This window comes from Ambystoma mexicanum, chromosome 5p, assembly GCF_040938575.1.
Source record: "Ambystoma mexicanum isolate Mex_15411 chromosome 5p, UKY_AmexF1_1, whole genome shotgun sequence".
Lineage (NCBI taxonomy): Eukaryota > Metazoa > Chordata > Amphibia > Caudata > Ambystomatidae > Ambystoma > Ambystoma mexicanum.
This window is the reverse complement of record NC_090930.1, coordinates 891,283,904-891,305,430: the sequence shown is the minus strand read 5'-3', so window position 1 is coordinate 891,305,430 and position 21,527 is coordinate 891,283,904. Positions and strand designations below refer to the sequence as shown.

The window sequence follows — 21,527 nt, the reverse complement described above, 5'->3', positions numbered from 1 at the left end:
CAGAATCTTTGGCCCTGAAGAAGGCTGGACTCATCGACATAGATCGAGCTACATTAGCCAAAACTCGAGTAGGCCACCCTACAATCAGGATTTGCTACAAGAAGATCTAGCATTCACTGGTAGCCAGAATGTGGCAGCTTTGTTCTGTCAATATGGCTTTGTTATTCTCGGGATTGTCTGCTTTTTCATCTGCTTCTAATGTTCTCTTGCAATAATTACGATTTGGACTGCTTTTTGGTTACTCATTTACAGTAAACCGTGTGAATATGGGTTTTGTTATGATGTTATAAAATTCTAAAACATTGTATCTATTGATGATGGTCATTTTTGCAAGTGAACATTTGTCTTGTTTGTCTTTGGACAGGTCTTTGGACATATTTATTTTTTATAAACGTACAAATAAATATTTTTGTAATTCAACATGGAATTGTGTGTACGGACATAAAAGTTAATTCTTATATGGCAGATGAGATTGCATAATTCTTCGGTCTTGCAAAGAGGCTGGGATAGGTTGAGTGCAGGCTTACAGTGGCCGACCAAGGTACTCAAAGGAAACTTACCCTGCGGCAAGCCATCCAACTTTTATTTTGTGTACCCAACATTTTGGCAATCTGTGGGCGGCAGCGTTTTCTTTTCTCACCAAAAGGACAATGTAAACAACAAAGGTACTTTTCTGTTTTCTCTGTGAAAGCTGGTCCAGCATGATAAGTGGCAAGCAGTGATTCAGCAGAAGGAAGGGAGTTTGTTTAAACTTTGTAATTACTTCTGTTGTCAACGTTTGCACCCATCAACTTTTTTTCAATACAGTTCTGATTTTTTGACTTTCGCGCTTCATGTTGGTCTGTGTTCTTAACTCTTTTGAAAATAAAAAAACTGTTGTTGGTAATTGATGCTCATTTTTTCAAAGTGCTTACTCACAGTTATTCCTGAGAAACCTGTAGTTCCTCAGATGGAGGCATGGTTGCAGTTTAGATATTAACTTTAGTGAAGCACACATGTTAAACTATCACAGTCATTGTACCCAGTGCTTGGGGGCTCAATTAGGAGGACTCTGGGATCCCGCTTTAGAAGGCTGTATCCTGAAGTGGACAGGCTAGCACCTTTTTATACTGTTCTTTATAATTGGTCAGACCCAGGCCACACAGTGATATTGGAGGATGAAACATGACCCCCACCCCGCAACTCTGCGATCTCTACAGGCAGGTCAGACTCACTCAGCAAACCCACAGCACAGGATTTACTCCATGGTAGTTGATAGGGTACGGACAGCACAGAGCCTTTGGTGGTAACTAGGATGATTTTCATCAATGTCTCTCATGGGTAGATGAGTAACAGTATTAGAGAAAATGCTTGAAGACACTGCTGAATAGCAACACCTACATCTTCAACTTGCGCCTCTCTGGATATTTTGGACTATAATTTCCTTGATCCCTCACAGCTGACTATGCTGGCTAGGGATGGTGGGAGTTGCAGTGCAAAACATCTGGAGAGCCAAAGGTTGCAGCCCCCTCCTTTAAAGAATGAGCATCTTTGTCTGCCTCTCCCTTGGGTGTGCCTTATTGGGCACCTGTGAGGCTAAGAATGAATACAAACCACTATGGCATTTTATTTGTCGGATTTCAAAGGGAAATTAAAAAGAGAGGCTTCCCTAAAGAAACATAATGTGAATGAGATTATGAATGGCAATCCATGTTCTTCATCAACACCAACCCTTCTTAATGAGGCAGCATCTGCATGTAGCAATAGCTAAGAAATAGGGAGGATCTGTATGCAGAAAAGAGAACTACTCCTTTCACTATTCATTAGTTAATTGCTATTCGTTCTCACCTGATCCCAGGACGAGATGAAATGAAGGTCTACAAAGACCTTGAAAAATCCTCTTTGTAGATGATCAATGATGTCCACAGCCAGAATTAGACGATAAATAAAATACACATAGTAGCAGAGACTAAGTGTAATTATAACCATCTGAAAAATGGATACAAATACGATCAGTTCTTTTATAAAACACAGATCATTGGTTCTATTAAAGTGCCTTATGTTGTTCACTAAAGCAATTTTGATACATTCTCAACAGTGGCATAGCAAAAGAATGGCAAAGCGTTCCTCATAGCAGGTCTTTCACTACTGATTTTTTATAAAACGTTCTTGCACCCATCGAATAATGACAATATTGCAGTGTAGTTTCAGGCAAGCTGGTTCCTTTACAAATAAGTGGGTTCAAATAAATGTTAAGAAAAAAGGCAGGCAACTTCAACTATGTGAAAATCAGTCAATTCCATTAATTGTTTCAATTTAGTCTCTCAGATAGATGCAGCTATTTAATTAAGATTAACTAATCAAACGTTTGAATGTTAAGGGGATTGATACTTTTGTAGAACAAGACTCTGAAAACAAGGCTCTTCAGGATCAAAATGGGATCAATACATGGACAGGCAGAGAAGCATGAATGGGAATGAGGAAAGCAATATGACACAAGTAGTATAAGATGATACCTTTTGCCATCAAGCTAAATTTGACAGGCGGTAACGCCCTGTTAACCCAGAAGTCCCGCCCTACTGGAAGCCCCACCCTGGTAGTGACATCATGGGGGTGACCTGGAAGTTCCACCCTAACGGAAGGCCAATTACAGAAGTGACATAGCTGTCCTGGCCTGCGGGAAGTCCTATCCAGGATGTGACCTGCTGGGGGGCACCCGGAAGTCCTGCCCTGTCAAAAGTCCCACCCCGGAAGTGACATTGTGGGTGCCATCTGGCTGAATTTCCCGTCCCCGATTGTGGGTAGGTGACATCAGCAATTTGACCATGTAGTAATATGTGTGAAGCCTTGTGTGAGTCCACCCTGACCACCCTGACACCAGTTCATGGGGTGACATCATAATATGGAAATATTGTACATGTTATTTTTGACCCCTGGGAGGTATGCCCCCAAGACACAAAAGAGTGTCATATGGTCCATAGTGCACTTGGGCGCTGTGTAAATGATGCAGTAATTAACCTGTGATGTTTTGGGGGAGGGGGGGAGATGTGATGTAGGTAGTGCACTTTTTGACCTTGAAATGTGTGACGGTGTGACACAGCGATGTGGAGATGATATAGGTGCTGTGCAACCCCTAGGGAGTGGGGTAAAGGGTACACACACACACACACACATATATATATATATATATAGAAGGAGCACTGGGAAGAGGTATACAGCGCTCGAAGACTTGACTATCCTGCTGGCTGTGATGCTATGGCTGGGCTGGAGACCAAAATATACATTGGTTAAATAAATCTCCAAAAGCCTTTAACGGATGGTGGGGTTGGGCATGTAAAAGAGCCTGGTTAGTATTGAGCTGTGCTAGGTTTTGTGCTTCCTTGTAATAAGAAGTGTAATATACATACTAATATGTATACCCTGTTTATTTGTTATTTTGTTTTAGCAGCCCTGTATAAACAAACAATAATTAGAAAAATAATTAAAAAACAACCTGCTGTAATGTGGTGAAGATTTGCTCTGCCCTGATGCTGCTGTATTAACCCCACACATGTTCTTTCATAAGGCCTTACTCGCTGAGATGTTGCAAGGCACAGCCCTGATGCAACTGTATGAAGTACTTTCAGCTCCAATTTATACCAGCGCATGCCATGGCAAGAGCCATCTGTCAGATAAGGGGCAAGCATGAAACAAGCATGTGATGTAATGTGCTCAAGCTATTGCTGAATCGTAAAGAATGCAGTGTTGGAATGTTGCACAAATTTGGGACTGTGCCGGAAATAAAAGTCCAAACAGCTGTTACAAGGTTGCGCATAGGCACACATGATATCACCCCGCCATGTTCTGTCAAACTTGTGTAATTCCTTGTGATGAATTTTAAACAGGTGCTGTGGCGTTACTGCAGATATATGTGGTCTATACTCCTGTCAAAATCTTTGTGATAAAATGGAACAGCCACTGGACTGCGTTGATATGCATATTCTGTCAGTCCTGGGGCGGAGGGATCCCTTATGATAAACTGTAACTGGTGGTGTACTGCGTCGCTGGTAATATGCATGCTCGGGGCGCATGTTGACTTCACAGTTCAGTAAGGTTAATGAAGAAGCCTGACAAAATAGTCTATATATAGTATTAGAGAACTGCCACACCGCCTGCTAACCCCACTCACGCTTGGACAGAGTAAACAGGTCTGATCACCGATGAGTGCAAGTATTTGTGTAAGAAACCTGATGGTATTCCCCCAATCACTCCCTCTGGATCTTCCATTCAGGTTGCCCGGGAAGGGTCTTCGCTGTTGGATCTCGACCCTGGGGGTGGACAAGTGAGGGAGGATCACCCGAGTGGAGGATCACAAGGGATTGGGAGGAGGATGCTGAGGGTGAGACATTGTATTTCCCCAGTTCTAAAACAACCCTAACCTACTCTCCCCCTCAGCCTTCATTGGGTATCTCCAGTCTCATCACATCCCCCACCCCCTATTTCCACCAAACACTGAGACGAGGAAGAGGCAACTAGGATCAGTTAGGATTACCCATAGGAATAGCATGGGGCAGGTAACGGGAACCTACCATAGAAAGAACTCCAGTTGTGCCTCTAATAGAGTCAGGCATTCAACAGTAATCATTCAGACCAGACTCCATTTGACTGGTCTTTTCACTATAAAGGGTGTGGTCTGACAAAGGTGTCTGAGCAAGTAGGAGAGCCAGCAGGAACACGAGTTGGGAAGAGAGCCAAGCGGCCAGCATTATCCAGGACAAGAGGCAAGGAAACAGAGACACTGAGGAACTGCCGTGCAAAGGGGCAGAAGCGTGGCGAGGGAGCCGTGTCTCCAAGGAGTCAAGAAGGGTCCTTACACAAGAGTCGAGAGGCGTGCTACTGCCCCACAGGACCCATTTATGTGAATGCTCATTCCTCTGGGCCTTTAAGACAACCCAGGAGTGTCTGAGGGGCAGGTAGTGAGACTGTGACATCGTAACGAAGAGCCGGAGTGAAGCAGCAGTACAGAAGTCAGCCCGGTGATTCAGAAAGCTATACTGAGCTGGGTTGTGAAGAGTGCGCTACAAGGTAATGCCATAGAACGCTTATGAAAGCAGATTGCGTTTGAATGGGCATTCACTGAAGCTGACGGGAAAATCTCTGATAAAGATACAAGTAACTGTGTAAGCTCAAGATGTACATGTGTGTGCTGTACTATGAAACAAGATGAATAAAAGGGGGCTTGAAGGCGGTGGAAAAGAGGTGCAAGAGGCATGAAAGGAAAGGACAGTATAAAAAGGGTGCAAGAGGCCTGAAAAGAAAGAAACAAGCGTAACAGTGTGCAAAAGCATGAAACAAGCGTGCCAAGGACACAAGCAAGATGAAAAAGAAAGGTCAGTGCAAGTGTGCTCGGAGGAAGTGAAGGAACATAGGAAAATGGTTCAGGAAGTAACTGAAGTTAAAATGTGCAGAAGAAAGAGAAAGTAACAAAGCAAGAGTGGGGCAAAGGGTCAGATTGGTCACGCTGAGGAAAAATAAAAAGTCCAGCATTTTTCGAAAGCTTCTGATTTTAGCCCACAAGAGGATGATGTGCAGGAAAAGATTGTACATAAAAAAGTCACATCCTGACCAGCTGCTTTGTGCTGAAAAAGCTGGAAGATGCCTGAACTTGGGGAAGGGAACACTGAGGGGCCTATTGAAGAAGCTGACTGTTTTATTTGAAAGCTGAAAGTGAACCAGTTGAAGCTTTGGGAAGGGAACCCCAAGGAACTCAAAGACATTGGAGGTGTTTGAATTCACCATACGGTTCCTGTGGAGAAGGTTGTACGAACAGCCGTGGTGAGTGAACAACTCTTTGTGCCATTGACCAAATTGCGCCTGGTGAGAAGACCACCTGAAACCAACTTTAGTTTCGTCATTTTTGTTGAACCACTATTTCTCCTTTTCAAGAAACTCCCCATCACATTTTTGTACAGCGTCAGGGCATGCACAGGTTTAGGAACAGGCATACTTTTATTTTGGACTACTGGACAATGACGGCCATTAGAAACATCAGTTAAGGGAACCATCCTTTTAGAGTTTGGTCCAGTCAGGCATTCCACCACCCCAGGAACCTTAGTAAATAAAGGTTTTAAAACAAATACTTTTGAGTCTGTGTCTCTCTTACCATGCCTGTCTCACATCTTTTTATATACCATGTATGTTATGCATTCCCCTTTAGCTAGATGCAGCCCGCTCTTTATATGATTGTGTAGACTTTTCAACAAGATCTGGTTAGCTACCCTTCTTTATTTTGTTTGTTTATTTAAAGGCTGGGAGATGGTTTATACCAAAAAAACTGCCTGTTTTCTGTGTGCAAAGAATCCACAAAATAAAAGTAGGTTGATTTACCAGGATGTATTTTTATTTTGTGCTGTCTGTGGTTTGCTGAATTGTAAGCTTAAAATTCAGGCTGGATTGTGTCTCTTCTTTTAAAAGCATTTTTGATTTTGGCAGGCCTTTATTGCACCTCATGCGCTGGGGCCCAGCTGATGTCAAAAACAGACGTGGGGCTTTGTGATTCGGTGGCTGCTTATTTTTCCACAGTTCAAGAGAGAGAGCTAGAAAATGGCTTTTGCTTTTTTTTTTACCTCTGCTGTTACCGTAGGGCATGTGTGTGTGTGCAATAGTTGTACAGAACAGGGTCTTTCATTTTTAAAGAATGCTTATTTGTACAGTGCAAACATATAGCGCTCCACATGTCCTTTGAGCCTGAAAACTGCTTAAAGACTAAAAACAAATGTTTCCAAGTGCTGGATCATAGTTTGCTCATTCTCTGCAGCACAAGAGACAGAGACAGGTACTGTCTGCAGAGCAGGTAGCTCAGAGGGTTTGTATAACTAGGGTGCAATTTTGGCTTAGATTTTTTTTTTTAGTATATCATTATTTACATTTTGATTTTTGATTTTAGCAGAGCCTGCTGATGAGCTACAACACCTCATAAATGTCGATGCTACCGTCTCTCAGTGCTGCTTGATAGTCTTACTGAACACAGTTTTCTTTAAGGTAAAAAAGGATTCCATTTACTTTGTCTTATTATGTAGTATAAGAATTCAGGATGTTTCAGTGAAATGTCCCGTTTTGAACCTATTATAACTGCATATTTTCAATGTTCTAGCAGTCCTTCACAGAATATTACAAAAAATGTAAAAAATATTGTTAACATAGGAACCTCATCTTTCTCATTGGGGTTTTCTAGATTTAGAAATGTAAGCACCGACTGGTTTGTTTGGATGTAGAATTTGTATTTCTTCTCAGCATATCCTGCAAATACCAGATTTATTTTCAATATATATTTTTTTAAAAGTGTATTTGGTCAGGGTCAGCAGTAGAGCCCAAGCAGCCGTTAACAAAAGCTATGCTGTCTAAACTCCAAACACCCCTGATGTGTAAGCAAATTGTATTTATCTTTAGATGTTGATGCAGAGAATCACTCAAGCTGTCAACGATTCACCCCAAAAAGAGCAAACCCTTGTAAACCTTTCGATGCTAGGCATTCAAAGACCCTGAGAGAGGCACCTGTTGTCTTGTGAGGTAATTAATGGCGTCATCCAGGAAATGCTAGTTAAAAATAAAAGAAAATGGTCTTAACCAGTTTTTCATTTACAAGATCTTTTTACATGCATCTGTAATTTTTGCAAAATAGGTTTATTTAGTTCGAACAATATGGAGCTCCCTTTTGAAAGCTAAACCAATGGTAAAGTCGTAGAACGTTTTTTATTTCAGACTCACACCGTCCTCCAGCAGTATTGTCTGGTGGCCCTGCGGTGAAAAGGATATATTCCTGTGGCTGGACACACAGTACATTTGTATGATTACTCAGCTGCTTACAAAAACATTTTTTTACCCTTACCTATACAGGTTAACAGCTGCATATATCTCTGTAACTACTTACACAAATCTTTCTTTTTTATTTTAGTTTTAGGGTCTGGGGTTGGTATGAGGAAGCAGAATGTTTTCTCACAGCTGTAATTTGTGTAAAACATGGTTATTCAGTTAAAACAATATGGAGCTGCCTTTGAAAGCTGCGTTTATCACCTGTTTCTTCCGAGAATATCTAAGGGTAAAGTCTTAAAATATTTTTTTTATTTCACATTCACACCAGCCTGCAACAGAAGCATCTGGTGTCCCGGCTCTGTTTTAGGGTCTGGGGTTGGCATAAGGAAGCATCCCTAGCGCATAAGAACTCTGTGGCCCTTCTAACGTTCATTCCGAAGACTGCAGGTCAGACATATGCACAACACCTGCACAACACCTGCACACAGCAACCATTGCATGTTATCAGGAATGCACGGAGCTCCAAACTATTTTGAAACAAAACAATAATAATCTGTTCGGTAACAAGCTCAGGCAGTCCAAAGTATTGCACAATTCTACAAACACCCCTAGCGCTCAAATTATCAAAGTCTGCGACATACAAATACCCCACCCGTATCGTCCCTCTACACCTTTGTATAGGAATACTGCTTTAGCACCAGAGGTTGTCAGCCATAGATAGGGTTCTTCAGGCTGTGGTAAAATTAATTACCCCTTGTTTTTTCACCCACTAGTTCCAGAAACCCTTTAGCCTCAGCAGTTGCCATCCCTTGGCTATGTTTTCCTTGCTGTGGTGAAATTACACTGCTCCATGTGTTTTCACCCATGATCCCCAGCCATGAGCGGGATGTTAATACGCCTAACGTTTTAGAACAACGCTTGGGGGACATCATTGCACCTGCAACCCCAGATTCTGAGGCTGTGATAGTTATTACGGACTCGCCCTTAAAAATAGAGCCAAAAGAATTTGCATATGGCTTTGTCATTTGTGGAGGAAACTACGCTCAAGATCATCGTACCTTACTTGAAGAGGACTAACCGGTGCAAACAAACTGCATCGTACAACTTTCATTTTTAGATCAGACTATAATAAACAGTTGTATAAGCCACAGACGTCTAAACAGGTTACCCTCGTCCAACGCTGGGTAAATACACCCGTTTATAAATGGAGTGTGATAGCTAAACGCTTATTTGTAGGACACGAGCCAAAAAGTGAAAAATCAAAATGTTTATTAGACATGCATAACAGCACAAACTTATGACGCCAAAAGCATAGATTAGGACATAACACTGTTGAGAATTCTTTAGTTGACATGCGTAAGCGTGTTTCTAAAGCCAAATACGTCCTGTACAACAAGAAATCTAAAAACAGATTACAAGCAGTAACAAAAAAATTATATAACCTGTACTTTACTCTGAAAAGAACATGCAGAAAAAGAAATGTTGGTTATAAATCCCTGTAGAAGCTATGTGTGTTTTTGCAGGCCCCCTAACTTCAAGACCTGAGCCATTGCTCATGCATCACACAAAACATACAGAACTAAACACCTGTCCAATGTCCCCTTTGTCTGGGCTGGAGGATCTGATGACACCACCCCGTCATGTTGAAAGACCACATTTATCCATAAAAGGTTTAGCTGAATGGGGTTTAAAGTGGCTTTGGCCCCGAAGGCAAAGGAAGAGGTTCTTGAAACACATGAAAAAAGCAAAAAAAATCATTAGCCAGCGCGCAAGGAAAGATTTAGCGTCCGGCCTCCAGACACATCACAGCCGCCAAGACAGAGTATGAGGAAAAAATACCAGCGGGATCTACCAAAATATAAAAGTGTTGAATATTATGATGTTTTTTGCTTTTTAAAACTAGATCAGTTATCAACAGGTCAAGGCCTACTAATAATAACATGAGCGGTCAAAGGCTCATTTTACGTATCCTTGAAATGGCAGGTCCTAATGACTTTGTGCAGATACATTTAGACAATTCTATTGTAAACAGGCATCTTTTTACCAGGCGTTCTTTTCACCAAGCCTTTGATGTATTGGAGTTCTTAGAAAATATCAGAAGAATGTTACAAAGGAGCTCGCCATAACAGTCTTTGAGGATTGTGTCCGCGGTTGTAAGATCTAGAGAGGGTAGAGTGTACATGCCACTAACAGCATGGTTGTAGCAAAGAAGAGGCGTTGGCTCTTGGACTTTGATTATGGGACATTAAACATCTGTATGGCTGCGAGAGTTATAGGTCTGTTGGAGGCTAGAACCGTTACAGATGGTTACATACAGACAAAGGCTTTCGAGGTCCACAAAGTTCTGGGTATCCCCCCTGACATCACGGTTTGTTTCAATGAGTTGAGTTTATTTGAAGATTACTTTGGAGTGCCATTCAAAATTCAAGATTACGAAGACCGGCTTTGGAAAAATTTTCCGCCGGGTGACACCTCTAATAATAACATGGTGTTCATTCTACATCATGATCAGCACTATTATAGTATCTTAAACCTACATGGTTTCCTAGGGGCTACAAATGTATGCCCTTATTGCTACCACATATACAGCAACCGTATGGCTCACAGGTGCCAATTCCATGGTTACATGTGCCAGAGAGACGGTTGCATGGTCATTACTGAATCAGGGTTTAATTGACCCAAGTGCACGACATTTGCCAGATCTAAAGAATGTCTTGAAAAACACATTAAGAAAGCATCTCAGGGTTTTGCAGACTGCCATCTCAAAATGGACGGTCTCTCCTGTGGCTGCTTTATAAGGGCTGATCACTAATATAAGAGTAGTCTTTGCCCCAGGTGTAAGATGGAAGTTGTATCGATGGGGGACCACCTGTGTTATATGACCCTCCACAAAGATGTGCCCAAAACAAGAAAATACATTGTCTTTGATATGGAGTGCATGCAAGAGACAGGAGTTCACATTCCAAACTATATTTATGTCAGACATTTTACCAGGGATAAGAGCTATGGTATGATATGATATGCTGAGGGAAGGTGGAGGATGGAGAAGTGCGGAACACAGGAGAAAACAAGAGTGCAGCCTGCGGGTGCCAATGCGGGTACTCATATGTGCGGCCAGTGGGTGGCAATAAGTGCAAGGGAGGGACTGTAGGGTTACGGATACAGACAAGTGCAGAGGAGCCAAGGGGCAGTGCCAAATTGCAGCTGAACATGCAGGGACCTAGGCCCAAATTCAGAGGGTGACCAGCGCATGGAACAGCGCATGGAACAGGCAGATGATCAGCAAGGGAGAGGAAGAGAGAAGGCAGAAGCAAAGAGAAAGGTCTTCAGTTGCTTCTGGAACAGGAGATGGTTCTGCTCAAGTTTCAGAGAGGCAGGGAGGCTGTTCCAGAGGGAGGCCCCAGTCAAAAGAAAGAGATGTGCCCCCAACTCTTTGCTTGAAAAAGTGACTGTCCCTCAGAGAATTTGAGGTGGAAGAGCGGAGAGTTCGAGAAGGCAGATATTTAGGAAGAGAGAGTTGGAGGTAGTGTGGTCCCAGGCCCCAGAACGCCTTGTGGACAATGCAAAGAGTCTTGAACATGATCCTTGCTGCCACTGGGAGCTAGTGAAGGGATTTCAGAGCTGGAGAAACACAATCCCTGGGCTTTTTAAGTTCCATAATGCGTCAGACTTTTTGTTACAACCTTTGTGGCTCAGATATTCAGGGGCTAAAGCATTCTGGCTCACAACAAACAAGGTTACAACAGTGGTTGATGGATGTGTCCGATCAGGAAAATGCACCTATACAACACACAATGCACGGAGGGCAGAAAAACATTGGTCCCTATTTCCTAGACGGTTATTGTTAGGGAGAATTCTCTCTTTAGGCTGAATTTGCTAACCTAGTGAGTCCCCCAGCAGCTTTGCTGGATTTCTGGAGTTTGTTTTTTTCTCCTGCCAAGAGTGAGACTCTTTTTCTCCCACTCTTGGACACGATTTATGGTGTTCCTTTGACTGCTAATGTGTTTTATGGGCTATGGGGTCCTTTACTCAATAGGGTCTCATGTGTTTTTTTCTATGTGTGTTACACAGCACCCTCCGTGCAGTAACACAGGGGTGTCATAGTGACACCCCACCATAGACTCCATACCCTGTGACTGACTACTGTCTCCCAGGGCATGTAAAGTCACCATTGGCTTTACTAGTCCCAAATTATTAACAGAAACCAGTACAAACCATCATATTGTGGACGTACTGGTCGGGGCAATTCGATTGCCCCGGGGTCTGTTAGTCGAGGGGGCACGTCTACGCCCCCCCTGATCGAGTTTTGGCTGGTGGCAGTGGATACTACTTTTTATATTCGACCGCGAATATATTCCTATGGGATTTTCCCATTGTTCGAGGCTACCAACTTTAATCATTTAATTCTCATAGCCTCGAACATACCGCTGGTTTATTTATTTAATATTAATTCGCCGGTTGGTATTTTTTGCCAGGACTCGATTCTAAAATGGCGTTTGTGTTCTCTTCTGTGACTCCAAGCCAAGTTGAGCCCTTTGTTCCACTTTTTGGCGGGCTTCTCCACAGAAGCCTCCAAAAGTGGTGCCACTCTGTCTGGGTACCACAGGGGATGTGGGAGGGGGTTTAGGCACCCTGGACTGAGTTACCTTGGTAACTCAAGTCGCACCCTTGTGTGATTGGCCCAAGTGGTGAGCCGGCCGGCTCACCACTTAGCATGTTTCATTGACAGCTAGGTTGAGTGAATGGGGGTGTACTGCATAAAAGCAGGGCTTTGGGGACTGGAACTTCAGAAGTCGCCACATGACCTGAGAATCCGACGAGGGAGAAGCTGAGCCGACCTACCACGACGACACCACCGGTGGAGCCCTGCGGAACCGACTCGCCACTTCCCGACGACAGAGAAGATCTCCCGGCTGGAGAGGCTTCTTCCCCTGACTGGTGGGCACGACCAGTTTACCTTCTTCTCTTCGCACCCCAGACCGGCCTTTGGTCGAATTGCCCGTGCCAAGCACCCCGGCAACCGGATAGCCACTTACCACTAGACCGCGAACTAAAGGACCGTTCCTTTTAATTGTGTCATGATGCCCGCTCCGGGGAGCCGGTTCAAGCCCTGCGTCCCCGAAAGCGGACATCCAGTCCCCAAGGAAGGACCCAGCAACCCCATATAGGGGCCCTTTGGACAGTATCCTGGCGCCTATGGCGCCAGGCTCATTATGGAAGTGCTTGGGTGCACTTACCTGATGCAGACCATGCTGCAGGATCCGGCCTCCTTGAGGCCTGAAAGGAACTACTTTACCTGTGGGACTAATTTACCATCCGGGCGTGGTCGGGGAAGGATACATACCTGATTGGAGGAAGGATACATACCTGGAACTTCTTCCAAGGCTATTTAAACCCCACCCGAACAGCCACACGTGCTTCGCGTTGTTCTGCCTCTAGCAGCTGGACGCTCACCGTGTCTGCTCCTGCATCCTGACTTCTGCCACGCCTGCCAGCATCCTGGATCACCTGCAAAGGAAGAGAAGAAGAGAACAGAAGAAGGAAAAGTCCTTACCTGCTAAATCCGCATCCCGGAGACATCTCACCGACAATCCTGAAAAGGAAGACTTTTATTTAAAAGCTCATCGCGTCGATCGCTGCAGCGCCGCATTCCACTCACCTTTACAGGGCGCCTCCATGTTCAGCAGCGATCATCCGGATTCGCAGTCACGCCCCAGCGCCTAGGGAGAAAAAGACCAGAACAAAAGGTGAGAGAGAGAAGGGAATAAGGAAAGCTAAATCTCCATGTTAAGACTTACCTGTTGATTCATTCCCTCTTCATTTCGGGTCCGCGCCGCATCCTGGCATTTCCGGACCCCGGCCCCTAAGGGGAAAAAAGAGACATTAGCGTTAATGAGCGAATGAAAAGACATTACCAAAAAACGCTCATTAAAGACTTACCCGATTTCTACAAGGATTTCACCTCTCATCTCGGGTCGGTGCCTGTTCCCCGGCATTCCGTACCCCGGCCCCTAAGGGGGAAAAAGACACTAGTATTAGTACATTAATGCATGGACACAAGGGGAACCTCTTATCAAAAAACTTACCTGGAAGCCAAGCAAGTTTGGTTCTCACCAATCCGAAAATCCAGTAAAGTAACTGGATACCAACGCGCCCCTGCATCAGAAGCAGGATGGAGAGCTCGTCCTTCCAGACCCTAAGGTGAGACCCTACTAGGAATCACAGAAGGATTTCGAGGAGGGTGAGAGGGGAAAGTGGGAGGCTGATTGCATTACCCCGCAGACAGTTAATCCCCTATTTTCGCCTACAGAAGGATATTTCTGCGAGCCAGACAAGCCAGATTTGGGGTCCCGGTCCAGTCCGTCTTCCGAACCCTGCGCATCACCTTAGAAGAGGTCACAGCAGCGCGAACCAGGCCAGCGCCTCCGTGGGAGTCAGGTGAGCGTTACAAATTGAGAACCCCGCGGCTGGTTTCTTCCCTGGCAGTGCAACGGACTTCTGTCTTCCTCCCCGACGAGATCCTCTCTTCCCCCGGACGAAGCACCGACTTGCATCCGCTGCCAGGAACAACAGCCCCCGCTGGAGTATTCTCACCACTTTAAGGTACCAGGTCCGCCAGGCCTCCCTTTCTAAAGATTGCTACAAGGTAATAATAACCCCTTAACCTGCTGGACTGGGCTGGCCGCCTTGACCTTATAACTGGTCCCTTTCTTTGGTCCAACTCCTTTTTGAACCGTGACAAGACTTTTGTGCACTGCAACCGTGTGACCTTGGACACATTTCGTTTTGATCCTCTTAAAGTGGATCCGGCCTACTGACTCTAAACTCACGGTGTTACCTTGCCTTCCTCTCTTGTTGTGTTTGTGAAAAAGTGTTGGGATCTGTTTCAATTTATTATCTGCTTTTCTCTCCCTTTTATAACAAATTATTAGAGTGCCATCTGCGTTAGCGCTCACCGCTGTCTGAAAATAAGTGGGGCTTTACTTAAGACTTGTCTAATATTCTTCTAAGGGAGTGCATATCTTTTAGTGACCGTGTTTTTGAATTGCTTACTATTAGTGCCTGTGTGTTTTTCTAGATGTGGTTTTAAATAAATAATTATATATCTTTTACACCAAGCCCTGGTCAGTGTTTACTTGTTCTACTGTGTTCTTTTGACCTATTGTGAATACTCTGTATACTGCCCAACTCTTCTTGAGGGAAGTCTGACTGCTCAGCCACAGCTACCAAGTGAATCTGTGTGGTACAGACTGCTACCAAGTGGGTTTACTGCCAAACACCTGTAGTCTTAAATCTTTTGCAGTGGTCCCAGAGGGAACTGCACAGGTTTCTGCCTAACAGTTATGCATCTTTAAATGGGGAGACCCTGGCCTATGAATTTAACGGCTGTTATTTTCAGGTGTGCCGCCGGTGCTACAGTAATGAGGACTATAATACCCTGATGGACTGTACAAATGACTATTTACATAGAACACTTTAAAAAAAATAATTCTTGCGAACCGAGGTTTACACGTTATCACGCTTTGGGAGAATGAGTGGACAGAGATGTTAAAAAAGGATGAGGGGTTAAAAGAAATTCTCAAACAGTAAAATATAGCAACGGGATGCTCTTTTTGGCAGGTGGACTAATGCGGTCAAGCTCTACCGCGAAACAGTGCCATGTGAAAAGATACACTGCTATGTCCAGTCTCTACTTCTTTGTCAAGGATTCAAACCCGCTAGGGCATCCCCGTATTAATTATGAAGACTTTGGGATTATTAAGCAGTATTTTGGCTTTATCAAATACCAGGTGTACCCACCTAAGAAACTTTATTTTCCGGTGCTCCTACAGCGGGTTTGTGTAAAGTAAATTTTCCCTCTATGTATGTTCTACGCAAAGTCAAAATAAACTGAAAAATGCACACGCTGTGATGAGGAGAGGTCGATCACGGGCTCCTGGTGAACTGTTGAGATGGAAGCAGCCTTGTAGAAAGGGTATCGGTTGGAGAGGATTCATGAAATATGGCAAAACTGTTTTGCAGTTACATGAGTTTGTTCCTGTGTGATAAACAGGCCGCCTCAGGATACCCCCGAGAGTTGTAAGGACCCCACCTCCTGACAACATCACATAGAACCCCCAGCCCTCTGCAAATACCTCCCCTCTCGAGCTCTACGCTCCTCTACCTCCAACTCCCTCAGGGTCAGTCATTTGTCAAAGAAACGAGCTGGGGGTAGATCTCTTTCTTCGGCTGGGGCCTCCCTCTGGAACAGCCTCCCTGCCACTCTAAAACTTGAGAAGAACCATCTCCGGTTCCGGAAGCACCTCAAGACCTTCCTCTTTTCTTCTTCCTTCGCTCCCCCTCTCCCCTGCTGATCTGTTCTCTCTTGGCACCGTGCACCTGGCCACCCTCTGTCCTTCGGGCCCAGGTACCTGTTCACCCTGCCACCCTCCCGCACTGCCTCCAGGCCACCCCTTGCACTGGGGTCTGTATCTGTACCCATACAGCCCCCTCCCCTTTTTCTTCCTGCACTTATCAGACCTACCCTGTCTGCTGCCTTAAACCTATCACTTGCAAATTGCTGGCTGCATTATCATGGTTTGTTGCCTTTATTATTTATTTATTGTTATTTATCAGTTTCTCCTCTGCTTCGCACTTTTCCCCTCCCCCCTCTCCCATGCACTTGCACGTTCTCAATGTCACTGGGCCTAGTAAGATCGCTGTTTTGTTCTCCCCTGTTCCCCTCCCTTGCCTTGTCGCGCTCTGAAACACTTGTGTACGAGCGCAATAGAAATAAAATACCAATCAATCAAAGAGCATTACAAACATCGGGGGATCGGGTTGAGACTCGAATTCATTGAAAATAAGCCCTCTGGGTGTCAATTAGCTAAACTATGTTTAAATTCCTTGTGGGGTAAATTTGTGCAGAGAACTAATCTCCCAAAACAAAACGATCCTAACCAAACCCGACGAACTGACCGCTTACCTTTTTGATGTGGGCTATGACATTTCAAGCTTACAGTTGATAGATGAGTAAACAGCATGTCTCTGCTGTACGCTGAAGAGTACTCAACGTGTTCCAACAATAGTAACATTTTCATCGCCTGTCTCACAACCGCCCATGCCCGTTTGGAGTTGTACAAAGTAATGGATGCCCTCCAATAGCGCTGCTTGTACTATGATACCAACTGTGTCAGTTTTGAGAGTGCTGCAGGTGAACACATTGTATAATTTGTTTCTGCAGGTCTGAAAAGATATTGATATCAGACATCCACTGGGGAGGTCTGCATGAAGGTAAAAGGCATCACTGAATGTTAGTAACATTAGGAAAATCAATGTTGATGGCTTGAAGGAGTTGGTGCAGTAGTATTCTTTAAAAAAGATGACCAAAACAATTGTGGTCCAGCAGCCCGCCATAGTGCATGCGATTAATCGATGGGAGATTAGTACCCAAACGCTACAAAAATCTTTGAGGTAGTATTTGATAAGCGTGTGCTCACAGATGATTACAAGACATTAACCTATAGCTACTAAAAAGGGAGCATCGCGTACAATGGACACAAAGTTATAACACCCTTTTGCAGGCGTATTAGTGGGCCCTTCCAGCTGCGGTAAAAGCTATTTTATTAAACAGCTTTTAGAAAAAAGCCCCTGCGGTTATGACGAGGATGCCAAATAACATTGTATAGTTATATGTGTGCTAAAAACCCATGCATAATGAGCTGTACGCTAAACTACCTCATCTGAAATTTGTGGAAGGTTTACCAGATTTCCTGAATGATGATCATTTGCTATCGCCAGACTATGTAAATATGATCATCGTAGACGATTTGATGATGCAGTTTGGGCACAGCTCAGAACTGGAAAATGCCTTCAGTCAGTATTCACACCATCGTAACCTTAACCTCTGCTACATTGTTCAGAAAGTATTATACAGGGGAAAGGGCAACCGTTCAATAAATAAATGTGAGTTATATAGTGCTGTTCAAGAACCCTAGAGATAAACAATAGCTTGCTGTTCTAGAGAGTCAAATGCGCCCGGGTAACACCTGATATTTCTTGGAGGCTTTTGAAAATGCTAAAATGAAAAGTCTGGCTTTGAGGAAAGCTGCTCTGTAGGGCGACACCTTATAATCCCGAAGCTAAGAAGTAAAGAAACTGCTACTGATATGAAGTTGCATCTGTGAGTACATGGATGTCGCAGGTCTCTGGAACCAGACGGTGGTAAAGCCTAACCGTCACCACAAAAAATGTAGAATAGAAAAGAATTCCAGGACTCAGCGCCACGGAATTCCGATGAACCAACGAGTGTGATTTTGTTTCTGTTGAATTAAGATACAGTTTTGGAGATCTAATTCCGTTACCACCACATTGACATACAGTCTTTCGGATTGATTCATCGAAATTCGTCCCAGATTTGTAAAAGGCTCAGAGCGAGCCGAAACATGTTATCACTTACGGGCTTTACCTTACCATTTAATGTGTGACAGTACAACAAAATTAAATGACCGTATAACTGGTGGCGCTGAGTCCTGGAATTCTTTTGAAAATGCTACCATGAAACCTTATGTTACCTGTTGGTGGATTTAAAAACAAACACTTTAGAGGACTGCAGCCTGCAGGCTGGTCTTTCCCCACCTGATCTACTTGTGGTTTACATACAAAAGACTTCTAAAAAACCCTGGTAAAAAAAGAAAAAAATCCTCATTAGTACCAGCGACAAGCCACCATGACGGCACGTATACATAGGGACTTTGCTCTCCTTACAATTCTAGTAATGGCACCACAACAACGACGAAAGGCAATTCCTTGCTCAGCTTCTGATGATCTAGCAACGGCTATAGCGGAGATTGCCTTCAACACCATGAAGGGGAATGTTTCACTATCCAGCCGCCAGTTAGGAGCCTTAAAAAAGAAGACATGCCTCCTGAAGAAGTTGGGTAACAAGAGGTCATCCCTAAAAGCTAAAATAAACTTTTAAAACAGTCCGGGGGATTCATATGATTGCTACAAGGTTTTGCTTTGCCTCTGATTGCTAGGCTTTTAGGGCGTGGTTAATGGAGTACAGCCAAAAGAAGCTATAGTTGACAAATGCCAACTGGATGTTTTGAGTATCCGGAACCATTAAGAACCTGATATTCGAAGAAAAAACAACCTAAGGTTCGACTGTGAAATGCAAGAGATCCTAAGACGTCATGATTTATCAGACTACGACAAGCTGAACCGCTATTCAACGATTATCCAAAAATACTTAACATACTTGAGACAGGCTGAAAATTAGAAGAATAAACTAACATTGTATATGCCCCCAAAGATCCTGCAAGTAGCGCCAAACCCCCCACATTTGCCCCGGTTTCAGATCCAATTGTGGTAGAAGTTCTGTACACCATTAACCCCCATTATCGTAACAATGTGAACTCTTGCTGAACAAAATGAGGAGTGAAAAGGGCATGTCAACATGGAATGACAAGGGGGGAGTTTGTTTATAAAGAAATGGTTGTCAAGGGTTGAAACATTCAAGATCTAGATCGCAGTATTACCAAACTTCAGGCATTTGGAAGACACAAAAAACCTACAGCATGGGAGCTGTTTATGCAAGCAGCTTCCCATTTAAACATACCCAACACCTTGATGGGAAATATGGGACATTGTGAGCTGCTCACAACCTTAAAAGACTCTGAGGTTAATCCCCGGACAGATGATGTTGATTCTCTAGACAATGCATTTAAGAAAAGAAAACCATCAAACGATCAGACTGGTTTAGTTTGTAAACGTGGTTTTTAGTTTAAGAAAATCTTTAACAGCTGTAATATATGCATATACACATATGTATATGTCTTTTTATAAGTATATCTTTCCATTCTGTAAAAGAAAGGGTTGTGGTTGCAATAAGTACATTGATTATTTGTACCTACCAAACGTTTTACATCTAATCATTTCAAACATGTCTACTAGATATGCTGGTTTCTAAAATGTTAAATACATTAATTAAATTAAAATAAGAGCAAAAAGGCTTTTGTTTAAAATCACCAAATGTTTTTATTTGGACATGTACACAACTCTAGGCTTTAGTAAAAAGGGTGCATTTCTGACAAGAACCAAAGACATTTACAGGGGGTCTGTGGTAGCTGTTCTTGTTGACAAAAACAGCAACCATCAGATAATTTTACATGCGATCTAGTAAATAGGTCTGCATAAACCCTAGCAGAGAAAGTTTCTCCGACATTTTAGATACGAATTAGCAGTAGTGCTGCCCACGTGTCACGGCTTCAGGATGTTCCACCTCGGTTCTATTATAGCATATTACGGGTGCAATATTTTTAACATTGACCAATATTGTGCTTCTGTATATTGGGTGGCTTGGGAAGTACCCCAGGCTAGCAAAAACGTATTGCACTGTTGTCTATAAACATTGCTATCCAGTGGGATACTGGGGATCAGTGTTAACCACAAGGATGATGGGTTGCTCGCTAGGTATACCTCTTGGAAGGTTATCACATGAATACATACCCAGAATGTTTGGTTTCATAGCATGTTTGTCTTTACTCAGGAAATGTGTGAACTGTTAGGTATCCATCACATATCGCACAATACCTGGCGCTGATTGAGTTCCATGACAGAGTCAAATAGAGCCATAATGATCAGATTCACAGTGTTTGGTAAATTTGCAGCAAATCGTACCTCGATGCGTAGATTACCATTCCTAGTCAGATTAGAATGGCTGGATGATGCATTATCGGGTCTCAAATCAAAAGCAAACAGCATGTAACTTAGCACTGATGGAGACTAGACCCAAATACTCCCTAATCATATTTTTGTGTTCAAAACTGGGGCTATAGGCTTTGGACAGTGTAACAACCCCGTCCCTAAAAAGAGTGGTGTAGTTGATGTTGTAAGGTTTAAAACTAAAAGGGTTGCTGGCATAATCCCAAGAAAAAGCGGTGTTGTCCACAAAACCAATGATAACTTATTCTTGGGGCAGCTGCCTAAAATAATTATCTTGACAGAAGAATTTCAAGGATGTCCTCTCGCGGGGTTATTTTAAGTTAGATACTAGCAGTGCATCAGCGTGAGCTAATCTGACAGTGGGGGACACATTGACCCTCTTACTAAATAAACTTGCTAATACTATTAACAGCTTATAGGCTTCTGTGTCTTTACTGTTAAGGCAGAAGGCATCTTTATTTCGTGAGAGTTTGATTTTCAGATCAACAGCGTTCACCATAAATTTCTCCTGGAAGAATAGATCGGAGTGTAGACGTCCTAGTAAATCTGAATTTCTGTTCCCTCTCGCATATCCTGCTCTCTTTATAAACCATCTATTAGACCCATCTGGAGCATAATCCTCCATATGCCCTGCTGAGTCCTTATAGAAAAGCCCTGCTGTGAGCTGGGTGTCCAAAACCTAATTGCTGTAATTCAGAATGCTGTCTATGTATGCTCTATAGGCATACTGTTGTCACTCTGCTTAATCAAGCGGTCGCCTAACGTGATGTCAACCTGATTAAAAAGGGTGGCCACTGGATAGGCAATTTGGCTAATTTAGCAGCGGCTGTAATAGCTGTCCTGTCAGCTTTTGTTATTTTACAGGTAAGGTAAAGTAGAGTGCAATTCAGATCTAGGTACATTTCTGTTGAGCCTATGAAAAACTCTATGGGCGCTAGAGGAGATAGTGCAGCAAGGGGCAGAACTTCCATGAAAAATCAGTTTGCCCTGCTCGTCTGTATTGGGGGTACGGCAAACAGGTCTAATTTGAGTTTGACACATTTCCCTCAGGC

The 21,527-nt window shown here is 43.5% G+C and overlaps 1 protein-coding gene across 1 annotated transcript in view; it reads right to left on the bottom strand.

The window, feature by feature from the left end:
* PKD1L1 (polycystin 1 like 1, transient receptor potential channel interacting) overlaps positions 1-21,527 on the bottom strand; it is a 2,330,280-nt gene that overhangs the window by 362,718 nt on the left and 1,946,035 nt on the right. The window contains exon 49 of the mRNA XM_069613333.1: positions 1,828-1,968. Coding sequence (XP_069469434.1) covers positions 1,828-1,968 — 141 coding nt within the window. The remainder of the gene's footprint in view (positions 1-1,827; positions 1,969-21,527) is intronic.